Consider the following 24341-nt stretch of genomic DNA (forward strand, 5'->3'; position numbering starts at 1 on the left):
TACGTTGAAATAGACTAATGAGTGCCTTGAAATAAAGTTTCATAGATTTGACATATTTAGACAGTTCTTCACAGCTGGCGTCTGAACCGAATAATACTTAAGTAGTTCGCTTTTCGTCCTGAGCACACAAGGTAGCAAAAGCTGCAAATTTCTGAATCAAGTGGACCTTTCTACTAACATTACTCTTTATTTAGCTCTAGAAAAGGAGTGCACTGAAGACATTTGGGCTCTGTTACTACATGTGCTCTAAAAGTAGAACGAAGCACGGGAGTTGTGGCCAAGCTAAGTGAAAGTAAATGCCAGCGTGCTTTATCACAGAATTGTTTTTTTTTTTAGATTCAGGAAAGACGACACTACCTTCTGGCACATTTCCTTGTAAAAAGTAGAGCGCAATGAGCACAATTCCAGTGGCTGTGGGTCAACACCTTCGCATTGGTCACTCTACACAAGGCCTTGTGACAAACCTATGCAAAATTGATGTAATTATTTTTTTTAGTTTCATGACGTTGAGTAACATTCTTGAAATGGTCTGGCGGCGTTCACTTAATTGTGTATTAGGTTATAGAAATATACTAGGCCTATAACATCGATTGCTTATCTTGCTAAATATCTGCTCACTGGCTGTACTCTTCCCGGAGGTGCGTGTTAAATGTATGCCGCGTGTATTGATTGTTGATCTCTGTGTAATTCTCCGGTGCTGCGTCATAATGCTGCTTTTAGAGAATGTGACTGTTATGTACGATGCCTCAATGAATGCCGTGACACTAAAGAACATTTTACGACCAATTGATGTGCTTTGACCTTATTGAGATAAGCGGTTAGTATAGCCACCGAAAGTTGACATTGTACATACGTTTAACCAGCCCATGTCGCGTTATGTGCCACATTGTGTATTGCTTCCTGCGTGAACTATTTTAGTATGTGTCCCCGAGAAATTATAGAGTGACAATCACCTGTTTGTATTGCCAAGTTAAAGGGAAAATATATTCGTGTTGCTCACAAAAAATAGACACGTTTAATTGAAAGAAAATTCGTCCTTGTCCACCAGAGACCGAAAATTGGGACCAAGGTCCGGTCATTCAACCGATTCAGCTAACCAGGTTGTTAGCAATGGAAGCTTGAGGGCGATTTAGTATGGAAACTACCGAACTTAGTCAGGTTTCCCGTATAAATGTTAACCGTGCATCTGCCTCGAATAAGGTCGCTTTATAGAAGCATTGCAATGCATATTTTCCGACTAAAGTCCATAATTGTTCACGGCAAGCTCATTTCGCCCATACTAAATAAATATCAATGTTGTAGGCAGCACAAATGCACCTGCCTGTACGAAAAATGTGCGAAAATAAACTATTAAACGGGATTAGGTTCAGGGGCATTTTTGAGGCTTCCGCAATCGTCCGCGAAGGCGATCTCCCGGTCAAGTAGTTAGTAAGCCCGTCCCACCACAGCATTCACAAAAAAACCGCATCGGATCCACAATTTTGATTCGGGCCTGTGTGCATGTACAATTCTTCAAAAAAAAAAAACCTTTAGGCTACTGAACGCGCACCAGTGATTACAATACTGCGCTGTTCCCTTTTAGTCAAGTCTTGCACCGCTTCCTATTACGCCTGCTGTTTTGTGCTCTTGTGCGTAGTCACAATGAACCGTAATAAATACCAAGAAATGTTAACAAAACTGCTATCAAGCCCCACAAAACGGTGTTCTAAAGTGGTTATCATGTCGCATTCCGCGATGCAACAATGCACGCGACTTCGTAATAAAAAATGCGGTAATAGAGTCGACGTGCAAACACTGCGCGATTCGCTTAAGAAACGCTTGTTCAATCGTGCGGTGAATACGCATTCCAGAAACGGCGACGATTAACAGGACATAGAACGCGCCTATAAGGCGTCCGGCGTATCGGAAACGCGAATTTATACGGTACTTGTATTGCGCGAGGACGAGTGTCTGAGCGCGAATTCCTGGCAGAACAGGTATTTCGTGCCGGGTGTGTGCGTGTCCAAGGTATGGGGGGGCCAGAGTGGTGTAGAGGAGGAGGAGAGAAAGAAACACGGCTACTTGATGTGGAGGTGAGGGTAAGCAGGGTAAACGAGCGGCGATAAAAGAGTGCACGTACAAACAAAAACGAGACGCTTATAAGCGGCCATTGGAAAGAGGAGAAGAGTGGTGGGAGAGGAGGGTGGCGCAACATCTGCGCAGCCCGGCTTCAAGATGTTGTAGTATGTGACCCGGAACGGCAGAACGGCTCGTTTCCTCTGGAGCCTATCTTTCCTACCCGCTTATTTTTTTAAACCTCTCGCTCGCATTTTTGCTTCTTCCCGTTGCTCCTCCCAGCTTACCTTATTGTTTCTTGTTTGTTTTTTTTTCCTTTAAGCTAGCCTTTCACGTCCTCCGCCTGTCATTGTTGAGCTTGGTAAATCGTTTCCTGTGGGGTGGGGGCAGGTGCGTTTGCTTCTTCGAACGAATCCCGAAAAAGTCAGGTTCTTAAATTTTTTTCCTTGAATTCTTTTTTTTTCACCATGTACAAAGAAATTTGTTGAACATGTGTACGCAGCCACGCAACTCGGTATTCCTAAGTCGGGCTAGATGGGGGGAAATGAACACACGCAAATACAAATAAGCGTTATTCTTCGTGTAGGCTCAAGTTATCGGCTCTCCGAAGAGCTAGATACCAACAAAAGAAAGAATCCAATGACCTAAACAGACGAAACAGAGACAGACAATCAGACTGGCATTGTTGCTTCGTTGTTTACCTGCTTCGCAGTGTGAGACGCGCACGCTTCGCTTCTTGGGCTTTGCCGCCACATTCGCTTACGACCGATGCCCTTCTATTCATTGCACAACGTGCGCCCGAGGGTTTAACAGAAAACTCGAGTCGAACAGCATAGCTCTTGCTTCCCCCCCCCCCCCCCCCCCCGCACACAAAGGTTGTTCAGGAAAGAAAGATCGTTGTAACGCAACTCTACGAAGTGATTTCCAACGTTGCAAACCTTGCCTCGGAGCTTTTGCAGTTCTGCGGCTCCATTTTCGGTGTTACCGAGCAACGCAACGATGTTGGTGGGGCTTCTCAGCCCAAAGCTAAAAGAGGCTCAAGCTGTGCCGCGGGAACTTTTCTTTCTTTCTGTTAATGCGGCCGAAAAAAAAATGAACAGCAAATGTTTACAAATCCGTGGTTTGTGCTTCTCCATCAAGAAATACACGCGTTAGAAAGTTCTCGAGCCTTTTTTTTTTTTTTGCTTTGCAGAATTGAAGCGAGATGGCGTTGGGATAAAACGTTGAGCCGGCCTGGCTCTGTATTCTTGCTGCATGTTTGCAGTACGTCGCTGAAAAAAACCCTGCTCTGCGTTTTCCTCCCACAGCGCCTTGCACATGAAAGCTTCCGATGGTGCCTCGACTGCAAACAGTTGAATGGGCAATGCGAAAGAACCGTCTGAAATAAATTTCTATACCAATATACTCTTACAAGAAGAAAACGAAGAAATCTCATTAGAAATGTTGTGCGTGACTTCAACGATTCCAAAGTTATTTTCCCTTAAAATGGTGACCACTTGTGTTTTTTTTTTCACTTTGTGCTTACCTTCACTCCTAAACCATAAGGCTAACCTTGAAAACATAGCATGACCTATACTGTAACCGATCCTGCTAGAAATTAGTTACTCATGGTGCACACGCACAACTTGAAAACTTTCCGTGACTCGTATAGCTACTGTACAATGAAGTGGACATCGGGAGGATCGAAGCGCGGACTCAAAAGTGTTGACGTGCTGTAAATATTCACTAACAATCGACTAAAGATTGGCAAAGAACAGCGTATTTAGGACACAAGCCAATCAAGCATTGACAACTTAGCCCCGCATACGACCGCCAACGTATTGATGATGCGTTCAATTTGGCGTGCCTGAACCCCGATGTGACAAGAAGGCCCGCCGCGGTGGAGTATACTGCGGAAATTTTGACCATCTGGGTGTTCTTTAAGGTGTAATGGCATCGCACATACACAGGCATCTAGAAACATTGCGCCTCCATTGAAATGAAACCAGCCACGGCTGGTATCGCACCCACAACCTTCTGTTCAGCAGTCGAGCACCATAACTACCGCAGTACTATGAAACTATAGAACTTACAATATACAGGCATTACAAAAACCAGTATTCTCGGCACCAATTCAACAGCGAGGCCGGTTACACGACAGGAAAGTCACTCAAAGATCTGGTTATAAGGCTAAGTCCAATCCAGCGACAGTACGCGCATAGATGACGGAACACAAGGGCATCAATGCATACGTGACATTTAGCCCTGTCGCAACGCACACGATCCTTCGTAAAAGCACTGTCGGAAAGTCGTTGCCGACATGCTCACACAGGCAGATTCTCAATGCATATGCGCTCGTATATTTCGGGCACACCCCGCGGATATTATTTTTTTGTCTATCTTTTGCAGCAACTCAACTGAAAGATAGTTCCTGCGTGCACACAAGCTGATCTCTAATGCACATGCCCTCATATATTTCGGGCTCACCTTCAGTCACCCCTCCTTCTATCGCATTGCCTTTGTTTGGGCTAATTTACCGCCCCCCCTCTTCACATACACACTATATACCAGATCCTTCCACCTGATGTTATGTCAAATGCGTGCGCTCGGGGTCCGAGCGTAACAGCTTTGTTTGCTCGAGCTACGCGAGCCTGCGACAAGCGGAGTGTAATCTGCCCCAAGCATCGTCGTTGTGGCGGCTTGTCTAGTCGAGCGGGAAAAAAGCCGTTTCGCTCGACCAGCGCACGACAGACACGGCGAATGGTCGCTGTCTGCCGGGGGAGGCTCACCACGCTCGGATGGGCCTCGGACGAGACCAGCAGCCTTTCCACCACGTGCTGACCACCGGATAATGAAAAAAAAAGAACGAGGAAAGACGACGAAAAAGCACGATCGGTGCAAAGCAAAACGCAAAAAGATGGGCCGACCCCTCAGACATTAGCGTTGGTCGGAAGAGAGTTTGCGATGGCGCACACCTCTTCTTTCTTCTAGTTATTTACCTTTTGTGTGACGAGGCGTCTGTCAACCCCTCTCCCTCTTTTCTGTCTCTTCGTACGAACGAGTCCACACTGGAGTATCTCCTGGTCATAATGTGTATGTGTGTGAGCTTCGCTGTTGCACTTTGTCGTCCGCTCAATGTCAGTCGGAGTGCCTCGTTTCTCCAGTGTTACAACGCGGGTACGTCGTCTTCTGATTCCCTGTAATTCTTTTTTTTTTCTGGTCATCGCATGCCTGTCTGCGACGCAGGGAGTGCCGTTGCGGTCGTCGTGACTGCGCGTCGCTGACGGAAGCATCAACTAGGGTGCCTCGTGACGCGTTAACGCAATGGCTTGCAGTGACTACGTCCGTGGACGTGTATCGACTCTCGGTCAGTGTCCGTTAGTTACAGTCATTGAACACACACACACACGCGCGCGCGCGCGCGCGCGCGCGTGTGTGTGTGTGTGTGTGTGTGTGTGTGTGTGTGTGTGTGTGTGTGTGTGTGTGTGTGTGTGTGTGTGTGTGTGTGTGTGTGTGTGTGTGTGTGTGTGTGTGTGTGTGTGTGTGTGTGTGTGTGTGTGTGTGTGTGTGTGTGTGTGTGTGTGTGTGTGTGTGTGTGTGTTGCCCATGAGGGGCAATATTTGCCTGCGCTGGTTTTGGATTTCGTGACCTCCGACATCGGGAACCTGTAATATTGGCGGAAACGGGAATGAAAGGAAACAGCCAAACAATGACTAAACACGTGGACTTTTCTGATGTATACGCGGAGCGCCGGGTCCATGGACCGAGACGATACGGCTTGCGGTGAAAATGATATGGTCGATGTGAGATCCCAACAGATTTCGACAGCCTTCTGTTCTTTTGAGGTGGTTCATCTAATGTGTCTGTTCTGGATATATTTGGCTTTTTTTTCTCAGCCCTCTTGATGAGAGCCGTCTGAAATGCGTCTTTCTCAACGAGATTGAATTTTTTTTTTTTGAAGTTAGAAAAATTTCGTTGAAGTAGCCGATGAAAAATAAAATGCAAAGAGGCAAAGAGTCGTTTGCATTCGCAGAATTTTAAACGGAAATGTTAGTTTTGTTGAATGCAAGAAATGAAAATTCTACACTACGTACAACACTGCATGACGCGCGTCGCAGCTGCTCCTGTGTAGCTGAATACCACATACCCACGACACTAACTTGTCGCTTACAATGTCCTCTAAAAAGCTACCTTGGAACAGAAATTTAACGGAATGGGCTTAAACAGCTCCTCTCGCAGAAATGCTTGTATCGGTGTCGCTGTTGCGAGTGAAAATTCGAAAATTCACGCAAATAAATATGAAAAGTATCCGATTCGATTGTAAATTGAATTCCGGGTTTGTACGTGTCAAGCAGGTGTTCTTACACAGTGCCAGGCCCACGATTGAAACTCGTTACATGGAGCAGTGAAACACGAATAGAACCGAGAGAGGAAAAGGAACAGCAGGGAAGTCCCTCTCTTGTTGCCTTGCTCCATGTAATTAATCCCTAACAGAAAGCCTTGCAACGAGCCCTTGCTTGAAACTGTTTCGGAAGACAACGCTATATGGCTGTCATTCAGTATGAACAGTGCGTGAAGAGGGGGCTGGGGGGTGTGGCTCCATTTCGCCTCTTCAGTCGGAAAGGTGGAGCCTCCTGGCGCTACTGTCACATTGACCATCTGGTGACTATCACCTCTCGTGCGTGTGTCTCATTTTCTTCTTGCCCCTAGTGGCCAGTGCATGCTACACTGGGCCGTTGAAAGAGAACCACGTGGCGCCCTCTGTACAGCGCACGGTGCCCTTAGCTCCAGTATGTGTATACGCGCGCACAGTCTTCCCAATGACCCGAGCTTTTAAGGAAGTATTTATGTGTTTTTAGGTGCGTTTACTGTTTCTTTAGCTTTTGTTATGAAAGCGGCCAGACGCATCTCGAGCACTTCCGCGATCTTGCTGGGGCATCACGAAACCAGACGTTTAATTCGTCAACTTCGGACGGCATCATCAGCGGCACCGGGTCGACTGAAGGCCGTCCACGCGGAAGACCGATAGTCCGCTGTACCTCGACGTGGCAGGCACTGTTGCTTTGATTGACAGCTGCTCGTCCTTGGCAGTGAGTATCCCAACAACGGTCCGTCGCCGTCGCCGCCCTCGTGATCTTCGTAGTCACGAAACCCGTTTCGGCTCGGCGAATGTCAAGTTCGACGGTGAGGGAGTGGACTTGTTTAAGATTAAATTGCAAAGCGGAGCATTAAATGTGTTTGAAACGGGTCACTCAGGCGCGCTCTATGGGTCAGCATAAAAAAATAAGAGACCACTGTTCGAGCTAAAACTGCTAATTTCTAACAATGAGACGTAGACAGAAAAAACTACCGTATCTAATTCTAGTCTACAATAAAAAATAAAAAAAATAGGTGACCAATTCAGATGCGCATTTGTATAGTTTCTGCATGATACCCGTACTGTTTATAGTAGGCTATTGTCTATTAGAAAAAAATAAAATACAACGATACCTGGATATGCCACCTTTCTTAGCAATTTTTAAAGGCACGAAGCGTATTGTTTGTGTCGAATGGCTCAAAGTGATCGCATATGCCAGTGTTTTTTTTTTTATTTCTGTACATCTCTCTCACTATCTGCTGCCAGAAGTATTACCAATGCTCCACTGTTTGCCATTCTAAATCATATTAGGAAGATTTGTGAACTCTGCGAAACGGGTTCGTTTGCTCGAAGACACAAGACACTATTTGATCTGGCATTCAAGAGCTTTATATGTTCACATACATTTGTAATATATTTGTTATATTACTTTCCCGACACTCTCGGGAAAGTACCATACAGCTATAGCTCCCACGTTCCGTCTTTCGGAGAGACCGAATGTCGGAGCTGTAGAGAGGGCAGGCAATGAAGCACCTGTTCACAGTGTAAGCAAAGCTTGACCGAGTTCGTGATTTTCCCCGCTAATGAACTCCGAAACCTTCCTTGCTTCATAAATTTACTGTGTCGCATTAAACTAAACGCAATGTATCAAGAGGTTTTTCGGTGGTATAACACTTACCGCAATAAGGAACTCCCTCTGGCACCCAGGTTCCGTTCACGGTGCAGACTCTCCGTGACGGACCCAGGAGCTCGTACCCTGGATCACAGACGTACGTCGCCACAGTGCTGGGAGTCATGTCGTCTCGCGAGAACGCAACGGTGGCGTGAGCCGGACATCCCGGGTACCCACAGGAATTATCTGTATAAGAAAAAAAAAGAGGGCTCAAAAGAGGGGACAAGGAGCTCATAAACTTTCCTGCTCAAGGAGAAACGTTATCATTGCACTTCTCATTTCTTTATAACGAAAGAGTTTTATATGCTGAGTTCCGGCAAGACTTCACCGACATCATTTCCGTCACGGAAATGACGTGTGTGAAATCCTCACGAACAGATGAGAAAAAAAAACCTGAAGTGTTGTTGATTTGGATGACCTTAGTTAGAATCGAACCCATGACCTCTCGGTCCGTGACGACAGCTGCCCTGCGCTGCGCCCAATGCACCACATGTAGACGCGCATACGCGAGACATAAAAGCTTGCTTCAAATTTCTCACGCCTCCATCTAAGACTGATCGTTGCTGGAGCGGTGCCACCGTCTAGAAGCAGCCAAGTGAAGCGCTGCATCATGAGATAAACCAGGACGGACAGAGAATACTTCAATAGCTTCAGAGCAACGGAGGCATTCAATGCATAATTATGGGGAAGTATACAATGGGTGCGATTCTTCATATGCGATCATTCGATTTGTGTGACAACACAGTACAAGTTCCGCCTTTCGTGTCGTGTTAGCCAGACGGCTTGTTGACAAAGTAGTGCAGCTTCCACAAGCACGAACGGCGTTTGTATAGGCCAGCTATTGCTTTGAGTGATTGCAGTGACATAGCACCGGCTAATAAAACTACTGCATTAAGTGCTGCAAAGAAAAATGCTAACTGCAACGTTGGCAAGCATTGGACGAACACCATTAGGTGAAAACCACATATTGTCAGCAATGAACGACCAAACTGTCAAAAACTGCTACAAAGGCTGTTCTAGACTTTATAAAAACCACTGTACTAGAAACTAGACTGTATGGTACTATGCTAAGTGGCTACTGTACATACGCACCACCTCTTGTCCCCATCATCACCCTTCATCCCTCTTTCCTTCCCTTTTCCCTTACCCCCTGTGTAGAGTAGCAGGCTAGAGCGAACTAGCTCAGGCCGACCTCTCTGCCTTCAAATAAATTCTCACTATACTATACTATATATTAAGCGGCACAGAAAGGCGATGGCGTTGAAGGGCAAATCTCGCGCAGTGAGTGATTCCGTGCCGTGAAAGATGCTCGGTGGTTTGTGGAACCACAATCATTGCTCCCTGTACGAGCTCTGCTTTTCGTGTTCCTGAAGTGGTGTGTGGTATTACTGTGGATCGCACTCCTTGTCGTTTGTACCTTCAGATGACGACGCTTTGATTCAGTGCATACTGAGTACCAGTATTCATTACGAGCTTCTTAAAAAGCATTGACACAAAAACTTTGGGCTTGCGTTCTTCTGCTGCAATGTGTTGCGGTGGGCCTCTAAGTCATGACACGACACATTGTTTGCTGCAGCACGCACGCAGCAGACAAATGACTACAGGCCCCTTATTATCGATCAGCTTTAGTTTCGGTTTGAGAGAGCTCCAAAAATTGGGTGCAACTGTCGTCACCTAGCGTGTGCAGATTTTGACTACGTCCCCACACAGAACTGTGACACACTTCCGCATGGTCCGCATCATGAATTACTTTCGAATAAAAAATGGGACTGCAGTGTCGCCAAACACAAATCTTTCCAAGCGTGCGCTACGGCCACACACTCGCAACCAGCCGCCAAAAAGTATACAGACTGCGAGAACAAACGCGGCAAAAAAAAGAGGGGGGGGGGGGCTACTGCGTCATCATAACTTGTTTTGTTGACTGCAGCGTGGTGACATGAGGGAAGTAGGTCACCTTAGGGTTCCCTTCGAGGGTGTCAATGGCGCGATGAAATCGAGGGCTCACACAAACTTCAAAATTCTTATAAAATCCTTTCCCAGCTATATTCCCTGTTGATGTTTTGCAGATGATATCAGAATGTTCTTGGGAATCAGCCCGACAGACTATCTCGGCCGCGAAATTTTGTGTCAGTGCCCCTTTAATGTCATCTTTCCGCTTGATTCGGCCTATACTGTTTTAGAGAGCACGTTAATTCCTTGAGCGGCCGCGAGATTTAAGTCAAGATACGGGACATTGTTTGTAGGGATGGGTTTGTGCCACTAGGCGTCAACGATGTATGAGGGCTTCTTACATGTTGATTAAACAGTCAACTACTCCTGTTAAAACACGGTTCGCGGTCGTGTTATACTGATCTCTGTAACAGAAGTGTCACCCATGCATGTTTTTTAGAGCACAGCTCTCTGGGACCCGTTCCTGCATTGAGCGCCGCTGGTATAACCGGCAGAGAAAGGAAGGACAAAAAAGAGCGGACATCGAGAATTACAGACTGCGAGAGCGAAGAGAGCACGAGGAGAGAACAGAAGCGACATGACAGGTTCGGCGGCGTCACACTACTGTGCATCGTCGTGAGGTCACCATATGACGTCATCACGACGTAACACAATCACTAAAATTTGTGTCATTGAGGCGTCCTCGCATGTAGCTTTAGAACTTGGTAAAGGTTGGGCCGACCATAGTCTGTAGAAAACCAAATTAAATACCTCCGATCTTGGAGGCAGCAGAGAGCCACATTATGTGCAGAAAGCTTTCGGAAGATGGCGGATAAAGATCGATATAGCATCGCCTGAGAAGAAAAAGGTGGCTTTTCCTTTCCATTCGTCTTAGGTGAGTGAATAAGAAAACCGGCGAGTGTTTTTACCTGTCTTCACTGCAGGAGCACATCTGTCCAATGCGGGATGAGCGGCATTGTTTCAGCAGACAAAGCGGCTCGTATACATGTCATGAATGAGAGTAAACTATTCCAAGTCATCTTTCTGGGACAGAAGTTTCCAGGCGGCTGCGTCACCTGGCTCGTAGTATATGTTCGGCGGAGTGAAACTCGCCAAGAGACACAAGACTCCACCAAAGAGACCGTAAACGCTAGAAGTCCTACCTCCATCCGGAGTTCGTCAATTAACGTGAACCTTCACTTCTTTGTCGGTTTTGGTTGGGGGTTGCCTTTGGGAAGGCATACCCAATATTCATCATAGTGACCAAAAGTGCGGCATGCGAGGTCTGCGGCCCTGAGGAAGACATTGATCAACTGCTATGCCGCTGCCCCCAATTTGCCTCTCAAAGACGAACGTTTTCTTGTGTGATGCGACGATTGGACGATTGGTCACATCCGCGCACATGGTGCTGCATGGAGCACCTTCCCCACCGCTCGTCGGCCAACAAGGCAGTTATAGCTCTATTGTGTTTTTTTCAGTACTACGGACGTTTGTGAACGTCTGTGACTATTTTGCCGTACCAATGCCAATGATTGTCAGCGCACTTGTGAATCATTTCCTTTCATTTTCTTTTTTTGCGCTTCCTTCTTTCTGTCTCTCGTCTTCCACTCCTCTTTCGCTTTTCCCCCGACGTTGGGCAGACAACCGGACTGCTGTCTGGCTAACCTGTTGGCCTTCTCCCCTTTGTATTCTATTCTTCCTTCACCAGGAACACTTGTCAAACACGCAGTAAAATGCATGCCTCTATTATACGCAGTTGCGGTTGTACAAAGCGTCACAGGATGTCACAATCATGGCCTACCAACGCAGTGTTTCGTAAAGCACATTGCGTATAGCAGAACAGCGTAAACACTAAAACTCCATTCGGGGAGCCCCTGCATGAAACCAAGAAACAAACTTGATTATAGCCTTGTTTCAGTTCAAGCAATATTTCGTAGCACATCCCCCTAAATACTTGGCAAGTTTGCGGTTCGAGAACAGTAAAGAAAGCGTAGTTCAGAAGACCGCATTGCGATAACCATGACGACGCGACGAGATCTCGATGTCATCGTAAGCGTGTGCACGGTGGTACTAAGCAACTTCTGTGAGCAGACGTTTTTCTTTCCTGTTACACCGATTCCTATAACGGAGGAATCAAGCATGTTTTCTCATGCCATTAGGAAGCACGTGTTTTGGGCTCAACAAAGGGAGTTTATGGGTGGGGAGACGGGATGGGGAGCTGCAATGAAACCTTGCCACCACCTCCTTTTCCCCACGATGTGAAGTGATGCGGCTCCGTGGTTGACTTTTTCGAGTGATGCACATTTCAGACCCACTCGGTTAGTCATCACGATGCAATATGAGGAAAGTGAGCCGATGCAGGAACAAGCATTAAGTAGAGGGGATGTGCAGTTTTAAGTCGGCCTCAAAAAGTTCCTGACAGCGTATAGTGAACAGTGAGGTCAAGCGTTTTGTTTGAGAATACAAAGAAATGAAATCTTCCGCAAGTGGCAAGAGCTAACAACGAAGTGATAGATAGGTCCTGCATCTTCTTTGGAAGTCGTTACAGTACACACACTCGTCGCCATCTGCGTTCGCCACAACTAGCTCTCCATGTGTCGAGAAAGTTTCTGGGCGTTCCCAGCATCGCTCAAAGCCTGACCAGTCGAACACATCATCAGGAAGTTTCGTGGTTGGTACCAGTGCCGAGACACTCGCAAACTTCAGTTCGTTTACGATAAGAGGAAGCCTCGCTTCGTCACCATGTTTTGTAGACGATATAACTTACTTTTGATTGGCTGGCTTACGTCAACGCGAGCTGTAGTCGAGAGGAACGAAGGGCAGGTAAATCAAAATAAGTATATCTTGCAAAATGGTTTATGCGCATGCTCGACAATGTTCATTTAAACCGCATAGTCTCGGCCACAGACTAACCAGCAAATAATTTTTTCCATTAACCTTTACCCTCTGTCTTTACATTATTTCATTTATTCCTGCCTCTTGTTGCACGCGAGAAACATAAAGTGAGTGAGTGAGTAAAATAGTTTTTGTTTGGTTCAGCGAAACGCGATAAAATGCGCACCCGGCTGATCCCAAGACGAGACCGGCAGGTCTACCCTATCAGCCCGATCATGAGCACGCTGGACAGTCAGGATCGGTCTTCGAATGAATGAATGAACAACTTTATTTATCCCTTGTTAAAGGGAAGGGGGCAACAGGAAAGGGTGTGGTGGGGATGAACTACTTGAAGTAGTCCTCCTCTACCCTCTCAGCCCACTCCAGGATGGCCTCCTGGATAGCGGGCCTCGAGCTGCGCAAGGCAGCCTCCCACTGCTCCTCACTAGAAATTAGGCGTTTCAGGAATGGGGGAAGAGGGTGCTTAGGGCAGCGCCACATGATGTGGTTCAAGTCTGCTGTGGAGGAGGCACAAAATTTACATGAGGGGGAAGGATAACAGGATGGATGAATGCGGTGTAGGAGGTAAGGCGAAAGAAAGGTGCGAGTCTGCAGCTGTCGCCACAGAATTTCGCACCTGCGTGAAGATTTGCGCGTGAGTGGCGGGAAGGTTAATCGCTCTAAACGGTAGTGTGTGCAAATATCGTGGAATGAAATAAGGCGATCCCGCGCTGTAAATGGCGCCTCATTCGTAGCGAATTGCGACACATCGGATGCGTGTGCCCGGACTGTGAATCCTCGGGCACTCGCATGAGCCGCCTCGTTTCCGGCAAGGCCCGCATGCGCGGGAGTCCAGATTAGTGCTACAAGTCGATCAAGGGGATGATGCAAAAGTAGGGAAAGGGCTGGCTTAGAAACCCTGCCCGCTCCGAAATTATATATAGCTGTTTTGGAGTCACTGATTATAACGGATGAACTAGGTATTGTCAGGGCCAGGGCTATGGCCGCCTCTTCCGCTTCCTCCGAAGAAGAAGCAAGAACGGAGGCGGCCGCAGCGACCTGGCCGTGAGAGTTGATTACCGATATTGCATAATGATGCCTGTTTCCGTAATCGGCGGCGTCAACATAGAGCACATCATTGGAGGAGGAGAATTGTTTTTTGAGGGCCCTCGCGCGCTGCATCCTGCGCTGTTTCTGGTGCTCAGGGTGCATGTTTTTTGGAAGTGGTGGAATGTATAGGTTCTCGTGTATGTGGTGTGGAATGGTGTACTTGACCTTAGTGATGGATGCCGGAGTGACAGAAAGGGTTTGTAGAATGTGTCGGCCTGTCACGGTGTTAGAAAGTCTGTTATACTGAGATGCAATATGGGCTTCTCCTAGTTCAGCAAGGGTGTTGAAGGTGCCAGTACGCATAAGCCTTTCAGTGGAGGTCCGTATAGGCACCCCTAAAGCGAACTTATACGCTTTGCGTAAAAGGATGTCTATCTGGTCGGATTCTGATTTAAGAAAGTGTAGGTAAGGCGTTGTAAAAGTTATTTTACTGATAACGAAGGCTTGGACCAAGCGGAGGAGTTCGGCCTCCTTTAGTCCGCCATGTTTATTACTGACCCGACCCAAAAGTCGCAAGGTATGATCAACGGTGGTGTGAAGTGTCTTCGAAGACGGGACTTCGCTCGCTCCGCCTTTCTGAACATAGAACGGGGCAAGACACTCCTGCATTGTGCTCTGAGAATAAAACTTTCTATCGGGCTAGTTGGTCTTGTATCCCGTGCGCGGGGGCGAGAGCTCTGCTTGCAAGTGTGCACCGTGTCTAAACAAGATCGGTATTGTAGAGGTGGCGATACCCTGGAAGGCTTTTCATATGAAGAGCCAGAGCACAGAGTGTATTAGTGACACGTCCATTCATTTTTTCGGCAACGAGTTAAGATTTTTCATGTTCATGATAAATTGGTTATGCGGAGGCTGCGCCAATGTGCTTTAGGTGGTTTCTTTGTTCCATGGTTTCCTGAAATAAAGCCGGTTGATGTTTGGCGCTTGCCCTGTGCACTGTCTGCTCTCCTCAGCCATTTCTCCCTGTTTGCGCTAAGAAATATTACGTCCGGGGTGCTTTGAAAAGCGTCGGTGGTGGTCCCGCTCTTCCACTGGAATGTGGTGGGGGTGAATGTCCTCGGAGCTAGAAAAGTAGCCTGGGAACGAGAGTTCTGGTTGTAAAACATTCCTGCAGGAAAAGCCAGCTTACATGTTTCTGAAAGGGACGAGTCATAGTATGGTATTCAATAGACGATACGAAGCCGTCTGAGCTGCCCGCGAGCCATGACGTCACATTCACTAAGACGCATGTAGGGAGTGCGTGTTCCTGCCCTTCCTTTCTTTTTCTACACCACTCCTTCATTCCACTATTCGCTTTCCACAGAAACGCTCATACTTTAGCCCATCCGAAGGTATTGCTCACTGCCGGGGCTGTTCGTAGGGGTTCTAAAAACCGCAGTGAGAGCTAAGAGGATTGAGAGACGCCGGCGACGACTGGTATTTCTGGCATAACATTAGGGATCGTTCTCACAGCCGTCAAACAACCCGTCCTGTCACCATGAGGTGACCAGTTTTTGTCAGTGAATAGGATTTCTAGCCCGTTTTCTCTTCGAAAACGGTGGTGGTGGTATAGTGGTTAGAAGATGAGAAAAGGCACCTAATTTCTGCAACCCAGTCGGGAGCACGGCGCAGTGCCTGTCAAAAACGGGGTGACGGTGACCTAGAGCGATGCTCTAAGGCTTCCTTCTCACAGCCGTCAAAGGACCCGTCGCGTTATGTGCCGTCAAAAAAAAAAAAACGTAGAGATTACGCGACGGAGCTGTGTACGGACAGATGACGGTGTTTGCAAGGCTGACAGCAGCACATTTTTTAACATGATAATCCCTTTCTCTATGACCATGCAAACACCCAGTCGTTTTATTCCCGCGTTTTTTTTTTATGCTCATGGTGATGGTGACGTCATGGTGATGGGACGGGTCGTTTTATGCTTAGCCTCTATGACCTCTTCCAGAATCGCGCAGCAAGAAATTATTACGGGGGTCACGATACGCAAATAAAGCAACGTATTGACAATTTCGTTCGCAACCGTGTTTATTTCTCAAGGCACGAAGCATTTTCATTTATTACCCGGTTGTGAAACGACACAAAAAAGGAAATTACGATAAGGGTTGAGGTCTCCGAACTATTTCTTGGTCCACAGGCGCCTATAGCAAAGGTCTCGCTAGCTTTCATTGTGTTGCACCTGATGTTGAAACGGACTATAGTTTTGCCTGAAATGCAGGTTTTCCATCGATTTCCGCAGCCAATCTTTATATTTGGCGGAACGTCTTGGCAGCAAAAATGTTGATAGTATCCCTTAAAACAACGATCGTGAAACGATGAGCGGCACCGTATTGAGTAACTTCTTAAAAAAAACGCCCACTCATCAAGCTTCATTCAATTTGAAATGCATGCCATCACTGGAGATTTGCCTAGCAAATGCGGTGTCGTGCTTTATTCGCCGTACAACACGAGTGCAGGCTCCTTAGTTGGAGTGGCTTGAAGCTGCGCTGCGATGAACACTGCACGTAACTTAGCAGAACGCGTACAAAGGTTGTACACATGCGAGCAAAGGAAGTTAGAGGTGGGAGAGGGGTGATTCTGGCGTAAAGGTGAATGGGAGGTGCCACCTCTTCGTGAACCGCTATTGTCTGCGGCTAATTCAATGATACTGCCTTGTGCGCGTGCATGCGCTCCGGCCGGGACCGGTTCGGCTGCCGACCGCCCACTACTTAGCTCAATGGTTCTGCGAGTACAAAGAAGTTTTGCGGCCCTGCTTATTTCGCTGGATTGTCAGCTGCGACCGCTCGTGTTTAAGTACTGTCAAACAAGGACCTCATCTGGCGTCTTCAATGCCTAGCAATAGAAGCGAGGATAGGAGGGGTGGGGCAGCGCACGTGCCCAAAAACAGTGTAATCGGTTTCCCAGGAAGCACGTGGCGACGATCATGCAAACAAGATCTATTAGCGTTGTCCGCGTCCTGAAGTGGCTTTGAGGATTGAGAAGACGCTGTTCCTGAAGGCGGGCCTTTGCGGGTGAGAAGAGGCAGTGGGGAGAGAAACACCAGAAGAAAGTATTGAAACCGAAGTGCATAGGCTCTTTTTATTGAAGACGATAGTCTCCCTTGGGGGCCTTCGACGCCGAAATTTTGGTCTGTCTGTATTTCTGTCTCTCTGTACGTCTGTCTGTTTGTCCGCGGTAACGATACCTCAAACGGCACAGACGAGACCTCAAACGGCCAACCCCATCCGCAGCGCCCACCAATATTGATCAAGATGCAGCGTTCATACTTCTGCGATTGTCAAATAAATGGCAATTCTTGCACGTATCTGAGGCAACATAACAACACGTCGATGTTTGGTGTGTGTGCCTCTATACCAGAGAATGCACACACAAGTACTTCTAAGGACCATAGCGTTTATCACGCTGTGATAAACAGTGCAACGCGATGCTCAAAAAGGCAAGTGTTTCCAACGCTTTGCTAAGACGATACGGTTGTGGCCCCTGCCCGTCGCTTTGAGTTCTACTCCTTATCGCCTCCGAGACAGGCACGCATCTTTCTCCACGGGCACGCACGCCTTCCTTCGTCTTCGAAAATAACTGCCAGATGGCGCTCTTGTCTAACGTGCCTTGATGCGCTCGTTCGCCTTCGCTGCGCGGATCGACTCTCTAACGCAACGCTTCCACAATACAATTCATCAATTTTTTTTTTGTGCAGGACATCAAATAAACATTTTGTTGACTCTACGGGTGGATCCACACGTAAGACTATCGTATTTCAAGACATTTGCAGTGAAACATGCAGATACGGTGCCAATGTTTCGCGTAAGCTCTTTGGGTATCCCCCCCCCCCCCCCCCCGCTGTCTTCATCTTAGCCGTGTTGCCTGGCCCCCACAAAAACATCATACCAACGCAGTAACGTCAGCCTTTGGACTTCACCCGCCACAATTGTAGTGGTTATAGTGCTCGACCACTGGCGCGAAGGTTCCAGCCTCGGCTGCCGCATTTTCGATTGAGGTGAAAGGCGTGTGGCCAGAAATCACAGGGGAGCGAAATGTCCGGAGCTCTCCGCTACAGTGACTCTCATAATCAGATCGTGGTTTTCAGACGCTAAACCCCAAACAGCTCATAATTAAACGCCCTTGCACTTTTACAGTCCTGAAGAAGCTCTGCTTGGGTGTACGGATACCATGTGCACCAACGGAAAGGGTGCTTTTTAATCCATTTAAACTAACTGCAATTTATGGCTTGATTACAGAACAATAGCTAAAGCAAAAAATAATGTCCATTATGCTTTCCACCATTTTACTGTATGTTGGTTTCATATGGTTGAGCCCAGCGAGTAGCTCTGTCTTCTCTCCTGTGCAAAAGTCTCTCGATTTATATGCATGCAGAATAAAATTACCTGATTACATGGTTCTAAGTAGTCTGCAGTTTTTGTTGCACTTTATTGTTGCATTTTTTTTCAAGTGAAATTGTTTCACTCAAGTCCAGAAAATATTCGACGGCTTTCTTTTTTTTTAATGTCAGGCCGTTATAATCTGGTAAATTGTTTTTGGCACGTAGAGTATTTTTTTTGTTTTACTGGGGTAGTTTTTTATTATTAGGATTTGGAAAGATATTAGCATAAATATTTATCGGGAAGAAAACAGCACAATAATAAAGCGTTATCTTGAGCCTCTGGCTGAAAGTTCAGCGGCAAAGGCGAAGGAATTCGTCAAGATCCAGAACAGTAAAGACGGTAGATGAGTAGTTATAATAGTGTCTCGTTTTTCACGTACAAAAAACCACCATATGATTATGAGAAACCGCGTAGTAGGGGGCTGCGGAAACTTCGACTAACTGGCATCATACAGTACGCGGGCTTCTGCCATTTCAATAGTTATAAGAAAACTTCTTTCGCGTGAACAATACGGAAAAACAAAGGCAGGTGACGAAAGAGACATAGTGGTGCCAAACTAACAAATGCTTTGTTCCAACAACGTTGAATACATCCCAATACCAACATGCATTGCATGCGCAGCTTGATATACCATAACGCGCCGTGGTATATTATCTGTTGTTACATATTCAGAACGAAGCTTCATGTAAGCATGCAATGTATGTGGTTTTCAGCATATGTGTGCGATCTACGGGAACGTGAGCTGGGAAACCTAAATGCGCTGTTTAAACTATTCAGTGAGCCCAGGCGAATAAGTTAGTCGAGGTATGGTATCAAATGGATGGTCAGGATTCTGAATACAGACGTAGTTGAACATATTTAGAAATTGATTGATATGTGGAGTTTAACGTCCCCAAACCACCATATAAGATAATGAGAGACGCCGTAGTGAACTTCGGAAATTTCGACCACCTGGGGTTCTTTCATCATCATCATCAGCCTGACTACGTCCACTGCAGGACAAAGGCCTCTCCCATGTTCCGCCAGTTAACCCGGTCCTGTGCTTGCTGCTGCCAATTTATACCCGCAAACTTCTTAATCTCATCTGCCCACCTAACCTTCTGTCTCCCCATAACCCGCTTCCCTTCTCTGGGAATCCAGTTAGTTACCCTTAATGACCAGCGGTTATCCTGTCTACGCGCTACATGCCCGGCCCATGTCCATTTCCTCTTCTTTATTTCAACTATGATATCCTTAACCCCCGTTTGTCCCCTAATCCACTCTGCTCTCTTCTTGTCTCTTAAGTTTACACCTACCATTTTTCTTTCCATTGCTCGCTGCGTCGTCCTCAACTTAAGCTGAACCCTCTTTGTAAGTCTCCAGGTTTCTGCTCCGTAGCTAAGTACCGGCAAGATACAACTGTTATATACCTTCCTCTTGAGGGATAGTGGCAATCTACCTGTCATAATTTGAGAGTGCTTGCCGAATGTGCTCCACCCCATTCTTATTCTTCTAGTTACTTCAATCTCGTGGTTAGGCTCAGCGGTTATTACCTGCCCTAAGTAGACATAGTCTTTTACAACTTCAAGTGCACTATTACCTATCTCGAAGCGCTGCTCCTTTCCGAGGTTGTTGTACATTACTTTCGTTTTCTGCAGATTAATTTTAAGACCCACCTTTCTGCTCTCCTTGTCTAACTCCGTAATCATGAGTTGCAATTCGTCCCCTGAGTCACTCAGCAATGCAATGTCATCGGCGAAGCGCAGGTTACTAAGGTATTCTCCATTAACTCTTATCCCTAACTGTTCCCATTCTAGGCTTCTGAAAACCTCCTGTAAGCATGCGGTAAATAGCATTGGGGAGATTGTGTCCCCCTGCCTTACACCCTTCTTGATTGGTATTCTGTTGCTTTCTTTATGAAGCACTATGGTAGCAGTTGATCCCCTGTAGATTTCTTCCAGAATGTTTATATATACTTCATCTACGCCCTGATTCCGCATTGTCTGCATGACGGCTGATATTTCTACTGAATCAAACGCCTTCTCGTAATCTATGAAGGCTATGTACAGTGGTTGGTTATACTCTGAGCATTTCTCTATTACCTGATTGATAGTATGAATGTGGTCAATTGTTGAGTAGCCTGTTCGAAATCCTGCTTGTTCCTTTGGTTGATTGAATTCTAATGTTTTCTTTACTCTGTTAGCAATTACCTTTGTAAATAGCTTGTATACTACAGAGAGCAAGCTGATCGGCCTGTAATTCTTCAAGTCCTTGTCATCTCCTTTCTTATGTATTAAGATGATTTCAAGACTCTTCCAAGACTCTGGTACCCTTCCCGTCAGGAGACACCTCGTAAACAGGGTGGCTAGTTTTTCTAACACAATCTGTCCTCCATCTTTCAGCCGATCTGATGTTACCTGATCCTCACCAGCAGCTTTGCCTCTTTGCATGCGCTCCAAAGCTTTTCTCCCCGCCGCAGTGGTCTAGTGGCTAAGGTACTCGGCTGCTGACCCGCAGGGCGCGGGTTCGAATCCCGGCTGCGGCGGCTGCATTTCCGATGGAGGCGGAAATGTTGTAGGCCCGTGTTCTCAGATTTGGGTGCACGTTAAAGAACCCCAGGTGGTCGAAATTTCCGGAGCCCTCCACTACGGCGTCTCTCATAATCATATAGTGGTTTTGGGACGTTAAACCCCACATATCAATCAATCCAAAGCTTTTCTGACTTCTTTTATCATTACTGGTGAGGTGTCATCTGGGTTACTGCTAGTTCTTATAGTATTAAGGTCGTGGTTGTCTCGGCTACTGTACAGATCTCTGTAAAACTCCTCCGCTATTTCAACTATCCTATCCATATTGGTAGTTATTTTGCCTTCTTTGTCCCTTAGTGCATACATCCGACTTTTGCCTATCCCAAGTTTCCTCTTCACTGCTTTGACGCTTCTTCCGTTTTTCAGAGCGTGTTCAATTCTCTCCATGTTATACCTTCCTACATCGCATACTTTACGTCTATTAATCAACTTCGAAAGCTCTGCCAGTTCTATTTTGTCTGTTGTACTTGACACTTTCATGGTTTGACGCTTCTTAATTAGGTTCTTTGTTCCCAGGGAAAGCTTGCCAGTGTCCTGTCTAACTACCCTGCCTCCAACTTCCACTGCACACTCCGTAATGATACTCGTCAGATTATCATTCATTGTATCTACGCTAAGGTTGGTTTCCTCACTAAGAGCCGAGTACCTGTTCTGCAGTGACACTCTGAATTCCTGTACTTTCCCTCTCAGTGATAGCTCATTGATTGGCTTCTTGCGTATCAGTTTCTGTCGTTCCTTCTTCAAGTCTAGGCGAATTCGAGACCGCACCATTCTATGGTCACTGCATCGTACCTTGCCAACCACTTCCACATCCTGCACGATTCCTGGGTGTGCAGTCATTATAAAGTCTATTTCGTTCTTATTTTCGCCATTAGGGCTCCTCCATATCCACTTGCGGTTTTCTCGTTTTCGGTAGAAGGTATTCAAAATCCGCAAATTATTGCGTTCTGCGAATTCTACTAGTAGCTCTCCTCTGGCGTTTCTAGTGCCGATGCCATAATCTCCTACTGCCTGGTCTCCAGCCTGCTTCTTCCCTACCTTTGCATTAAAGTCGCCCATAACTATAGTATACTGTGTTTTTACCTTACTCATTGCCAATTCCACGTCTTCATAGAAGTTTTCAACTGAAGCGTCATCATGGCTGGATGTAGGCGCGTAAGCCTGTACTACTTTCATCTTGTATCTTTTATTCAGTTTAATTACAATACTTATCACCCTTTAATTATTGCTATAGTATTCCTCTATGTTGCCAGCTATGTTTCTGTGAATTAGGAACCCCATTCCCAGTTCTCTTCTGTCTGCCAAGCCCCGATAGCAAAGGACGTGCCCATTCTGTAGCACAGTATAGGCCTCATCTGTCCTCCTGACCTCACTGAGCCCTATTATATCCCATTTAACACCCTCTAGCTCCTCGAATAGTACAGCTAGACTTCCCTCACTAGATAAGGTTCTAGCGTTAAACGTTGCCAAGTTCAGGTTCCAATGGCGGCCTGTCCGGATCCAGAGATTTTTAGCACCCTCTGCTGCGTTGCAGATCTGACCGCCGTCGTGGTCAGTTGCTTCGCAGCTGCTGGGGACTGAGGGCCGTGAGTTATTTGACGTATGCATGTGGGAGGTAGTGGCCAGATACTGCACCAGGGTGGCCAATCCTTCTCTGGTGAGGGAGTGCGTTCCCGGCGGTGGTTACCGGTGAGGCCGCACCCCAGGCCTCTTAATGCAGTTCCATCAACACGCGGTTTTTTTTTTTTTTTAAGTCCGGTTGGGAACTGCGCGGCACCGGGATTTTAACCACGGACCTCTTGCATGCGAGGCGGATGCTCTAACCACTACGCCATCACCGCTTCCCTTTAACGTGCACCAAAATCTGAACACACGGGCCTACAGCATTTTCACCTTCATCGAAAATGCAGCCGCCGCAACCGGGATTCGATTCCGCGACCTGTGGGTCAGCAGTCGAGTATCTTAGTTGATAGACCACCTCTGCGGGGTGAAAATTTTTGGTAAACGTTTCACGACATCCCTTTAACTTATGTGGAGTTTATGAACAACACACGCTCAACAATGTCACACGAGTTTACTAAACGTCGCAAGAGCCATGCGAAATGCTAAGGTCCCGAAAGGCGCGTTACAGGGTTCAAGGCTGACGGGATTATCACGTAATTCCTCACAATGGAGCCCCTCATAAAGGGCTATATCATTGATTGCTTGCCGCTGTGTGGATATCAGTGAACGCCGATAACACATTTGTTTCTCCTCCATTCATGTATCCACACCCCTGTTGTAATACTGTAGTTCTTTAAGGTAACTTCTAAATAAATAAATATATAGACCACCATGGCTTCGGAAGGTGGGGTGGGGGGGGGGGGGGGCACTAGATAGGTTCAATCACCGGGCGCGCTACCCGTAATCTATACGCTCTCATTGAAGGTAATACGCGTGTCTAGGCGGCCGAGATTTCTGGGGACTCATTGTATGCAATACGTTGCATATGCAAACACCCTCTCAGGTTTCTAAGATGTTAGCCAGCCCCATAATTTTGTACAACAATGGCCACCCAAATTGCCCCTCCGAATCATGCAGTCCGTTCGGTTGTGTACTCCACCTATTTGGGTCCTACAACTGGCACGCACTGATGTCTTGTTCAGGGCAGCCGTGCTCGTGGTACAATAATATGAAGAGAGTGTAGGAATGTCACAGACCTTAGCGTAATTCTGTGTGTTCACGCAAGTCTACCATCGGCATGAAGCTTAAATTCTAAATTGCCTTAGAAAGTGGAGCAACAGCGCGAATTCTCGTAGCCAGGATCCACGCAGTGGTCGTGTTGTTTTGCATACAATGTAAACTTCAGAAGTACGAACACTACTGTTTGCGGATGGAGAAAAAATGGGGTTGTTGCTGTTGGATTAAGTTCATTATGGTCTAGAGATTACAACGAATAATTAGAATACTTCTATCTGTGACCTGCTCTCAACGTTATCACGGACCCTCTATCTTGACAACTCTTGTTCGATTCTCTCTTTTTTTGTTGTTCTTTCAGACTGACGTCAAATGACATTACCACTAGTGTTCGCGTTTCCACCTGCGTCACAATCCAGCGTCAATCGTTGAACAACACGACTCAGGAATTCATGGTAGATTTATACACATCAACGATAAAATGGGAATGCAGCCACACCTAACGCAATACCACTTCGTTTAAACTAGTGAACTTCGTACTTATTCATTTCATCATAAATTAATCTGAACTTGAGTTTATCTCATACTGAGAGACATCACCTCTCGAAAATTATGAAGGCGCCTCGTAAGACACAATTACTACAAATTACATTGACGACGCGCATATCGCTCTGGCGTTACGTTGTGATGGCACTGCATTTTCGCAACGCGCCACTCTAAACAAGGGGGAGATTTCATCGCGAAATTTTTTAAACAACTCA

General features: G+C 46.6%; 1 protein-coding gene across 4 annotated transcripts in view; it reads right to left on the bottom strand.

Moving 5' to 3' along the window:
• Positions 1-24341, bottom strand: part of LOC119164801 (sushi, von Willebrand factor type A, EGF and pentraxin domain-containing protein 1) — a 91202-nt gene that overhangs the window by 52258 nt on the left and 14603 nt on the right. For all 4 annotated transcript variants that reach the window (XM_075873719.1, XM_075873717.1, XM_075873718.1 and 1 more), the window contains exon 2: positions 8070-8249. In XM_075873719.1, coding sequence (XP_075729834.1) covers positions 8070-8249 — 180 coding nt within the window. The remainder of the gene's footprint in view (positions 1-8069; positions 8250-24341) is intronic.

Source organism: Rhipicephalus microplus, chromosome 9 (genome assembly GCF_043290135.1).
Source record: "Rhipicephalus microplus isolate Deutch F79 chromosome 9, USDA_Rmic, whole genome shotgun sequence".
NCBI classification, from domain to species: domain Eukaryota; kingdom Metazoa; phylum Arthropoda; class Arachnida; order Ixodida; family Ixodidae; genus Rhipicephalus; species Rhipicephalus microplus.